At 44.3% G+C, this 11156-nt stretch overlaps 1 protein-coding gene across 8 annotated transcripts in view; it reads right to left on the minus strand.

Annotated features, from left to right (window-relative positions):
* The window catches only part of LOC118596894 (cyclic AMP-dependent transcription factor ATF-7), a 100394-nt gene extending 98787 nt beyond the window's left edge, over positions 1–1607 (minus strand). For 3 of the 8 annotated variants that reach the window (XM_036207920.1, XM_036207913.1, XM_036207923.1), the window contains exon 1: positions 1499–1607. Coding sequence is in view for 2 of the 8 variants with exons in the window: in XM_036207912.1 (XP_036063805.1) it covers positions 1174–1281 (108 nt within the window). In the remaining 6 variants the exon portion in view is untranslated. Of the gene's footprint in view, positions 1–723; positions 1134–1173 lie in introns of those variants that run through there. The other 5 variants (XM_036207914.1, XM_036207912.1, XM_036207921.1 and 2 more) reach the window with 5 other exon arrangements.
* Positions 1608–11156: the final 9549 nt, after the last annotated feature.

Below are 11156 nucleotides of genomic sequence, written 5' to 3' on the forward strand. Positions count from 1 at the left end.
AGCACTTGAGAGATGGACAAAGGAGGATCAGGAGTTCAAGGTCATCCTTAGTTACCTCAGTTTGAGGTGTACCTGGGCTGCATCGGACCCTAATCTCAATTAATAAATAAGAATATATACAAGATAATTTAAGACTAAGTTCAATCATCCATTAAATAACTCTTAATGAATGAAAGGGAAAAGCCACATTTAAGGAAACAAACTTTATTTTTTAGAGTTTAGAGATCTATACAGGTTCTACAGAAATTACACTGCTGAAAATTTTTAAACATAGGAAACAAGTTTTCTGAGAAAAAAAATCTACACATTTCCACAAATCTATACTTCATATGAACCCTGAGAAATATTAAAACACCCTCTGCTAAGCAGAAAACAAAGTTTGGAAAGTAGTAACACGGGAATCTGGGTAGGAGGTGCCTGGGTAGTAAACACCCCAGTGAGAGAACATAACAACATTTCAGAGCAACATATAAGTCCCTACGGGTCTTCAACTTGGGCGGCCAAAGTCCCAGGCCCACATCCCTGTGTTTTGAAAGAAATGAAACTTGGAAAGGGGAATGCTGGAAAAAATACAATAAGAGCAGCATTCTGACTGGCAGGTCGCTAGTCTAGGTGCCATATCCACCAAAACCACGAAGCAATACCCGACCGCCTTCCGACTAAAGACCCAGCCTGAAAGACCTGTGTGTGTCAGCGCTGTCTCCTCTCCAAATACCCCCTTACCTCTGGACTTCCAGACTATTACCGAAGCGACGCCTTCTAGCAACTCAACCCACTCACACGGTCTTCCTGAACTCATCCGCTTAATCTCTCTAAATTCATACTTTCTGAGACCATGGCTCTGCTAAGTCTCCTGGATTCCATCGAAACGCCAGGACCCTCGGTTCCAGTGCTCCACCTCGACGTGCTTTTCAGCCAAACAACGCATGCTTTCACCTGAGCAAGGCTCTCGTTGTCACCCAAACCTACTACTTACTGCCCATTACCTCTGCCTTTTGCAGTGCCAAGCCCTAACCCCACTTTTAGGGAAATCTTGAGTCCTCCACCTAGTTTAGCGGTCCTCCTCTTTCTTCTAGTCCAAGATCCTTCCCTTGGACTTCCACTAGACTTCGCTTCCCCCAGGATTCAACCCCGCTTTCCTCGCCACGCCCTGTGCCCCCCGGGGCTACTTACCCCAAGTTCTCCCCACACTTCAGTCCTCTGGCCCCGCCTTCCTCCAAAAGGAAGGAGGCGGGAGAAGAGAAGAGGGCGGCACTCCACAAGGCAAAGGCGGTCTCCCATTAGCGCTCATGGCCGCCAATTGTGGCTTCCTTCTCTCTTATTGGTTGTCTTTAGACTATGCCCCACCCTCTTCCTCAGACAGGCCCGGCCACCGCCTCAGCGCCCCCGTCCAACACAGACTGGGAGGGGAGACCCCGGCCCGGGACGCTGGGACGGGCCAGAGTAGAAGGGGAGACTCCTGTCAGACCACGGACCAGCTAATGTTAACAGGACTCACCCGCTGGCAGCTCCGGCGCCTCCCGCCCGCCCGCGCTCGGTCCCACAATCTGTCTCCTGCTCCTCCTTTCCCCCCTCAGCCGAGCAGATACTTTCCTCCCGTCCGGCCAGGCGTGTTCACTTCTCGCGAGAAGCGGGGGTGAGGGCGCGATTCGTGGGGGCTGAGTTGGAAAGGGACCCGGAGGCGGGGCTTGCCGGGAGCCTGGAGTGAGTGGAAGACTGAGCCCGGGCTGTACACACGACTCGCACGTGTTCGCCTGCCCAACCGGGGGCGAGGAGGGGGAGGGAGAAAGCGTCCAGGGAATCTGCCGAGGTCTGGAGGTCCAGGGGCGAAGCAAGTGAAGGAGCGAGATCGTCCCAGGCAGCGATTAGAAGATTATACCCTGTTAAAGGAGCACGAAGCGGGCAAAGCAAACTGAGGGTCTGCGGGCTCCACGCTGGGGACTAGGCGTATGGAGCGAGTTAAACAGGGTTTCGGCGTTGCAAGCAGGTGGCTACTTTGTATTTTCTTCTTCACCTTTAACCGAATCATCACTGGCCCTAACTTCTGTCCGGTGTCTGGCTGTGTGAGGCGTGATGGGAGCATGGGGGGGGGGGGGGAGTTGGCGATAGAAGTTCAACTCCAGAGACTACTTGAAAAATAAATATAATTTTTTTTTACGCTTGTCCATTAGCAGGGGTTGGAGTGGGGCATCTATGAAGGCAGGGGACGGGAGGTCTCTCTTCCCACTGTTGTGTGTTCAGGAGATTGAATTTAGGTCGTCCAGCTGTTATGAGCCATCTCGAAGGGTCAGAAACAGTATACTTTTTTCCTTTTCTTTTTTAAGTACCAGTTGATACTACTAGTCTTCATGGTCAGTAATTCCTTAACATCAAAGTAGTTTTAAATGCCCTTAGCCCTGAAACTGGAGGGAGTCCACTGGAAAAAGGCAATCCACCTGCTCGACACTGTCAGAGCGTTCTCTTCTACAAATCCAATGCCTATGGTGAGATAGTTCTCCGAGACTGTACGATGGGCTAGCATTTTACTCGTATTTGTAATGACACAAAGCAAAAACTGAAAAGATAGCTGAACCGGTGAAGTGTGTATCCCGAAAGCATAAGATCTAAAGTCCATCGCCAGAACCCATGCTAAAACATGGGTGCTCACCAGCCTAGCCTACTGGGGGCCGGCCAATGAGAAATCCTGTGTTGAACAAATGGACAACAAAAATAAGGGTGACAGCTCTGAGGAATCACACCTGAAGTTATCCCCTGGTCTCTTGGACAATCCCACACAGGTTGGCGTTTGCACAGCATGGCAGATATTTTTTTAAATCTGTATTTATTAGCCAGCAAGTATTTTTACTAAAACACCAACAGCACATACTATTGTATGTGTATAAAATATAAATTTTATATATATATATATATATATATATATATATATATATATACACACACACACACACACACACATATATATATACACACACATATATAATAACACACACACAAAACACTCCCAGTCATGTGGAGAAATGTAGACAGACCTGGTCCTTCTCTGACAGAATTTTTATTTTAGAGTTGAGGGGGAGATAGGTCATAAGTCAGTAAGTGCACTAACTTCAGAAAGTGAAGAGTGCTTCAGGGTAATAGGCAGAAAGTAACTCCAAGAGGGGAAGAAACTACTGCTAGTTTTAAGAGAAGGCTTCTTGAGAAAGCAGGTTTGTTTTGTTTCTGTTTTTTGAGATGGGTCTTACAAGCTGTCCTGGAGCTCATTTTCCTGCTTCAGCCTCCTCCTAAGTACTTGAATTAATTACTGAGCCACATGTTTTGTCTGTGCACCATGTACATACATGGCGCCTGCCTGTGGAGGCTTCAATAGAAACAAGGCCCTCTGGAAGAACAATCAGTCCTCTTAACTGCTGAGGCATCTCTCCAGCCTGACAAGTTTAATTATGAAGAGACAACCTTGAGAAGATTTTAAGGAAAATATCAAATGTAAAAAGCTACATTAAAAAATCATCATAGCCAGGCAGTGGTGGTGCATGTCTTTAACCTCAGTACTCAGGAAGCAGAGACAGGAGGATCTCTGAGTTTGAGGCCAGCCTGGTCTATAGAGAGAGTTCCAGGACAGCCAATGCTACACAGAGAAACCCTGTCTTGAAAAATAAATAAATAAATAAATAAAATAATTAAAAATTACCATGAGGAAGAGGCAAACGGATCTCTGAGTTTGAGACCAACCTGGAATACACATAAACACACACACACACACACACACAATTATATGGTTAAGATGGTAATTTTTTGTGTGTTTTACTGTAGATAAAAACTTAAGAACTGAACAGATTGTAAGTAGAGTTGACAAGTTAAGGGATTCCAGGGTTCCAGACAGATAACTACTTGTGTTTTCTTCTTTATAGTTAACAGTACCATCATCATGGCCATAGTCTGCTCAGCATGTGGCTAAAGTAGGTCAGAAGAACCAGGAGGTGGTAGACTCTGTTCTTCTTTTGATGCTTTCCCCACTTAGTGGTAGACACTGCTCTCAGGGCCTTACAATATACCATGGAGCTGAATCCCCGCCCCCCGCCCCCATATTTTGAGACGGGGTCTGGCTAGCTAGGTGATCTAGAATGTTTGCTCCTCATGCCTTGCCTCTGTCCAGAGTGCTAGGATTACAGGCACGCCTCACCAGACCTGCCCCTCCCTTGCAGTTTTTGTTACTCAGCTTTCTGAACTTCCTGTCTGTGATCTTATCTAGCCTCTTAGCATCCTCTGAATGGTAGAATAATCCAGGTGATCTCCCTAGACAGCGAAAGCAGGGAAATAGTTTTTAAAAATACTATTATTCTTGTAAATTGAGAAATAAGAGACTGTTTGCTTCCAAGCTATTCTCTTCTAATCTTTAGATTACAGTATGCTAATATAGAAACTAATGTTCATTAGATAAGAAAAATTGTGTATAACCAAGATGGCATCACAAATTAGAGGGAAGAGAGTTTACAAGTTGTACTCAAACACTTGGACATATGATAGCTAATATTTATGAATACTGTGTTCCATGTTCTATTCTAAATGTTTTTGTGTATTCATTTCCCTCCAATTTTATATCATCAATCTATAGCTCTCCTTTGAACTGCAGACTGATATCTCCAATTGCCTACTTAACAAACCCATGAAGATGTCCCCAATTATGTCACACTTACTATGTCTAAAACAAAACCCCTACTTTCTCTCCCACACATGCTCTTTTCCCAATGTTGGTGTAAAAATTAATCACTGTTCTTTTTAAATTTTATTATTAGTGTACATGATGTGCATATGTGATGGCAGGTTTATGCATGCCACTACATGCATGTGACATCAGAGGACATCTAATCAATTTTATCCTTCTACCATTTGGGTCTTGGAGCTCAAAATGAAGTCATTAGGCTTGGCAGCCAGCATACTTACCTAACAAACCATTTTATTTATTCTTTCTTTGTTTTTGAGACAGAATCTTGTTTTTTTTGTTTTTTGTTTTGTGTTTTTCAAGACAAAGTTTCTTTGTGTAGCCCTGGCTATCCTGGAGCTCACTCTAGAACAGGTTGGCCTCTGACTCAGGGATCCACCTGCCTCTGCCTCCCAAGTACTGGGATTAAAGGAATGTGCTGCCACCACCTGGCTGAAATAGAGTCTTATGTATCCCAGGCTAGCCCCAAACTCACTATGTGTCCAAGGAGGGCCTTGCATATCTGATCCTCCTGTCTGTCTTTGGAGTGCTGGTAAGAACATTACCATTCTCTGCATCAGAAATGGAGTGGGACGAAGTCTTCCAAGACACTTGCTTTCTAGTACTAGACTCCAGAGTGCCATGGAACTAACTGATAGCAATCATTTTTACCCTGAGGAAACTTCACTGAATGATGGCCCCAGGAATCCTTGCAGTAAGCTTGGGGCCTCCCAAACTTAACCTTGACAACCAAGAACACATACCTCTCAGGTAGACCCTCTTTTTTTTTTTTTTTTTGCCAGCGCTGAGGACCGAACCCAGGGCCTTGTGCTTGCCTAGCACTGAGCTAAATCCCCAACCCCCCCCTCATTTTAAAGTAGCCAATTAGTTATGACACATTCTCATTCCAAAATATTTTCATTGCCCAAAAGGAAACCCCTAGTGACCTAATAGTCACTTCCTATTTAGCCCCACCAACTCCAGGCCACCACTAGTCTACTTTCTGTCTCTGTTTACCTTTTAAGCACTTTTTATATATGAATTAAATTTTGTAATATGTGGCCTTTTGAAGTTGACTTCTCTTGACAGAATATTTGAAAGTTCATATGATAGTGTGTCTTGGTATCTCATCTATTTAATGACTGAATAATATTCCACTGAATGGATATGCCATACTCTGATATTCATTCATTCACTAGATGATAGACTTTTAGATTGCTCCCACTTCTGGCCTATTATGAACTTGCTTTCAACATTCATGTGCAATTTACTATGTTTGCTTCTAATACCTAGGAGATAGTTGCTGGGTCATATAATAAATCTGTACTTGCAGTAGTTTGAACGGGAATGCACCCACCATAGGTTCATGTGTTTGAACACCTGGTCCCCACTTGGTGGAACTGTTTGGGAAGGATTAGGAGGTGTGGCCTTGTCAAAGAACATGTGTCTCTGGAGGCAGCCCTTGAAGTTTCAGAAGCCCATACCATTCCTAGTTAGCTTTTCTGCCTGGTACTTGTGGATCAAGATGAAACCCCAAAGTTCACCCCCCCAACCTCCTCCCCACTCTTCCTCCAACAATGCCATACCTCCTAATCTATCTCAAGTAGCACCACTCCCTAATGACCAAGCATTCAAATATTTGAGCCTATGGGGGCCATTCTTTTTTGTTTGTTTGTTTGTTGTTGTTGTAGTTGTTATTGTTTTTGAGACAGGGTTTCTCTGTGTAGTTTTGGTGCCTCTTTAGCCCAGCCTGGCCTCGAACTTACAGAGATCCACCTGGCTCTGCCTCCCAAGTGCTGGGATTAAAGGTGTGCACCACCACCGCCTGGCGGCCATTTCTATTCTAATCACCACAGATGGCAAAGTACCTTTTTTACATTGTATTTGTTTGTTTATTTATTCGTGTGTGTGTGTGTGTGTGTGTGTGTGTGTGTGTGTGTGTGTGTGTACATGAGCACCACAGCCTTCATGGAGGTCAGAGGACAAGTTACAAGAGTTGGTTCTCTCCTTCCACCGTGTATGTTTGGTTCTGGGGACAAGATTCAGGTCACTAGGCTTGGCAGCAAGTATCTTTACCCACTGAATCAACTAAAAAGTCAATCTCTGCTTTTTTACTGCCATTGCCATTTATGCTGTTGCTGGTAAAAACGGTACTTTATATCCGTGGTTCTGCTGTGGTTGATGGTTCTTGTGTTTCTCTCCACATTTAGCCTGCCATTCTGTTGTCTTTTGCACTAGAGTTTTTCTGCTTACCTTTAAACTCTCTGCCACTTCCGTTTACTGTGTACTCTTTTTAAGGTGGACTTTCACTTAGCCGGGCATGGTGCACGCCTTTACTCTCAGTACTCGGAAGACAGAGGCAGGTGGATCTTTGAGTTGGAGGCCAGCCTGGGCTACAGGATGAGTTCCAGGACAGCCAGGGCTACACAGAGAAACTCTGTCTTGAAACAAAAAAAGTTATTTTCACGTATGTCTGTGTGACTAAAGAACACATGTAAGGGTGTCTGCAGAGGTCAGAAGAAGGCATCAGAGCCCCTATAGCTGGAGTCAAGGGCAGTTGATACGGGTTCTAGAAACCAAAGTTGAATCCTTTGGAAGAGAAGAAAGCTTTCTTAACCACTGAGTGAGCTCTCCAGCTCCTGTGGACTCTTTTTATTGTGGTTTTTAAGACATGGTCCCTCAGTTATCCCAGGATAGCCTTGAACTCTATCTGTAGCAGAGAATAACCTTGAATTCTTGGTCCTCTTACATCTCCCCAAGAGCTAAGATTACAGTCATGTCCTCCACTCCTGACTCTTGTGTTTCTTTTTTGAGATAGGCAATGTTGCCTAGGGTGGCCACAAACTCCTGGGCTCATGGCATCTTGTTTCTTCAGCATCCCAAGTAATTACAAGACTATAGGCATACATAACTACTCATGGACACAATGTACTCTTTTCAATTACCTTCCTAGTTTCCATTCATGGTTGTGATTATTCCTCTGGGTTTTTCATACAGGATTTCACTATTAGCCCAGGATGACCTCAAATTTATAATCCTCCTAACCTTAATGTCCTAAGTATCTAAACAACAGCATTGTGTCCTGACCTCTAACTATTCATGTTCTTCTTACAAAATTACTCAATTCAAATAATGACTCGTTTCTGCATTTATTCAAAAATTCCAAGTTCTGAGTCTCATAGACATACACTTCAATGTGGACAGTCTCTGTAATGCTCATGTGTTGAAAGCTTGGTCCCCAGTCCAGCAGTGTTGAGAGGTAGGAAGTCAAAACAAACTACTCCTTATTTACATTGTCTGCCTCAGGCACCCCGTCATGGAAACAGAAACATGACCAACCCAAAGGATGGGAACCTTTGGAATGTACATCATATTAAATTCTTTCCCAGCTGTGACCCTAACTTTTCCAAGATGGGGCTTTTAATTTAATTTAATTTAATTTTTTGGGTTTCTCTGTGAAGCAATCCTGGATGCCCTGGAACTCGCTCTGTAGACCAGGCTGGCCTTGAACTCACAGAGACCTGCCTGCCTCTGCCTCCTGCACCACCACACACTGGAGCTTTTAATTTTTCATACATGCATATCATCATCTGTTCCTGTCTCCCCTCCCGCCCCCCAATAGTGCCCGCCCCCGTTCTGTTGTCATGTCATACGTATGTCAGTGTGTTTGTAGTGAAATCTAGGTTCTGTGTATGAAAGAAACATTTGATAATTGTCTTTCTTTCCCCGATACCCTCTTGTCCCTCCTCCTCTTCTCTTCAGTTCCCTTGCTTCCTGCCTTCATGTCACACATGCAGTTAAGCCCGGATTCTACAAATGAATGGAAATGTGATCTCTTCTTTCTCCTTTCTGGCACATTTTGTTTAATATGATGATCTCCAGTTCTACCCATTTTTCCCCCCAAAAATCACATAGTTTCATTCTTCTTTATGGCAGATAAACTCCATCATGTATGTATACCATATTTCCTTTACCCATTCATTTCTCATGTGCATCTAAATTAATTTAATATCTCAGGCTATTATAAATAGTTCCCCCAGGTCTGGAGAAATGGCTCTGCAATATAAGAGCACTGCCTGTTCTTCTAGAGGACCTGGACTTGATTTCCAGCCCACACATGGTAGTTCACAATCATCTGAAACTCCAGTTCCAGGAGATCCGATCCAGGCACCAGGCACTCAAGTGGTGCACACACATACATGCAGACAAAACACCCATACACATAAAATAAAACAAAACTGAATAATAGATAAGTAGTGCTTCAATACCCAGGAATGGAGCAGCTTACCCTCTGTATTCTCTTGAATGAATGTGATTTTCTTCCTATTGACCTACTTCCCTCTGGAGTTTGAACAGTAAGCCAAGAGACTTGGGTCTAGCAACAAGTGTGCTACTGTCACACTCCAGGTCCCCAGGGTGCATCATGCTTACATTTGTGTCTGGGAAGGAATGGTGTAGAGAGAAAGCATTCTTCAGGACGTCCCTGTTTGCACACCCACGGTACTTCTGCCCCTTATTCCTTTATCCTGCAGCTCTTATTTTACTCGGTGGGTGAGGTACTGTCCGCTTAGGATGAGCTGTTTCCAACAGCAAGTGCATTTCTGCACATCTGCCTTGAGGTCTGTTCTCGAGGCTCTCGCTGTACTTACCCCTGGCAGCTTTGCTTTGCAAAGTCTCTGCGAAGACCTTCCTTCACTGCTTCAGTGTGTTACTTATTTTTCTTGGCATTGTGACAAGGTTTGTGTCTTAAACAACTTAAAGCAGGAAGGATCCATTCTCGTCCATGATCTCAGGGATGTCAGTTCATCCTAGTTGGGAGGGCATAACAGAACAGAACAGTTCACATTATACAGTTCAGAAGGCAGAGAAAAGGCCCTTTAACAATTTGCTAGTTAAAAGGGTTTTTTTATGTTTTGTTTGTTTAAAAATGTCTTTGGGTTCAGTTGGTCAAGTGTTTGCCCTACAAGCCCAAGAAACTAAGGTCCCTATGGCCCATGTAAAAAAGTCAGGTGTGCGTCCTGCTTACAATCTCAGTGCCAGAGAGTGAAAGGCAGGAGTCCTGGGGCTTCCTGGCTAACCATTGGGCTAACCAGTCAGAGGTCATGTCTCAAAAAACAAGGTGGAAGGCTCCTGAGGAACAACAGGTGCAAGCCTTTAATCCCAGCACTCGGGAGGCAGAGGCAGGATTTCTGTGAGTTTGAGGCCAGCCTGGTCTACAGAGCTACTTCCAGGACAGCCAAGGTGTGATGATACTTTGTTTGTGCTTTAACAAATAAAGCTTGCCTAGAGATCAGAGTGCAGACCTAGCCACTAGTAACCATAGAGGCCAGGCCGTGGTGGCACACACCTTTAATCCCAGCACTTTGGAGGAAGAAGCAGAAGATCAGGAGTTCAAGGCCACCCTGGGCTATATGAGATTGGTCCAGTCTAAAGAGAAACAGAGCCAGGCAGTGGTGGCACGCACCTTTGATCCCAGCACTCAGGAGGTGGAGACCGGACGTGATAGGAAGTGATAGGAAGACTAGGAAGGAATATAGGGCAGGTAGAAACAGGAGTCTGGGCTCTTTCAGGCTGAAGATGGTGAGGTAAGAGGTGGTGGCTGTGGCTTGCTCTTTTGTGTCTCTGATCTTTCAGCATCTACCCCTATATTTGACTCTGGGTTTTTATTATTAAGACCAATTAGGATTCATGCTATACCAAGGCTATACAAAGAAACCCTGTCTCAAAAAAAAAAAAAAAACTACTTTAAAGACTTTGGGATTAAAATCATGTGCCACCATGCCTAGCTAATGTTTTTAATTATGTGGGGTCTATATTTTCTTTGCAGGAATGTTTTCAAACATTCTATATTATTTCATGTTTATGCCCATTGCAGTCTCTGCTCAGTGAGCTTGGTGGTCAATGACTTATTTCACTTAAATGCCTAGAACCCAAAAGTCACTCAGTCTTTGCCAAGGGACTCAGTACTTGTTGAGGCATGCATTCAACTTCCAGCCAGATAGTTTATACTACTTCACTTTCTGCCTGGATAGAGCCTCAAGTTTAATCAATGGTAAGAAAGTAAGAATTCCTCCTGTCTTTCCTGCCCACACACAGCCCTGAGGATGCACATACCTAATGTATGTGTATGTTCTATATTCCCAGGAACACCTCAAAACTCTCCAGTGCCCCATACAGACACCACACTCCCTAACTTTTCCTTGTAAGCATTTTAGTTAACTTATCCTTTGTCCCAGTTGTTATCCACCACCACAGAATGCCACACGTTAAACAGTTGCCTCTCATAGTTTAGACAAATGTCCCTTCCATGTCCAGCATGCCATGTCCAGGTCAGTGAGGGAATGGAGACAAGACAAGCACACACTTGGAAAATCTGGAAACCAGTGGGGTGGGTTCTCCGATGAAACAGAGAGGTGTACACAACTGAACAAGGAGGCAGGCTTTATGGTATACAGCTGGA

This window comes from Onychomys torridus, chromosome 16, assembly GCF_903995425.1.
Source record: "Onychomys torridus chromosome 16, mOncTor1.1, whole genome shotgun sequence".
NCBI classification, from domain to species: Eukaryota; Metazoa; Chordata; class Mammalia; order Rodentia; family Cricetidae; genus Onychomys; species Onychomys torridus.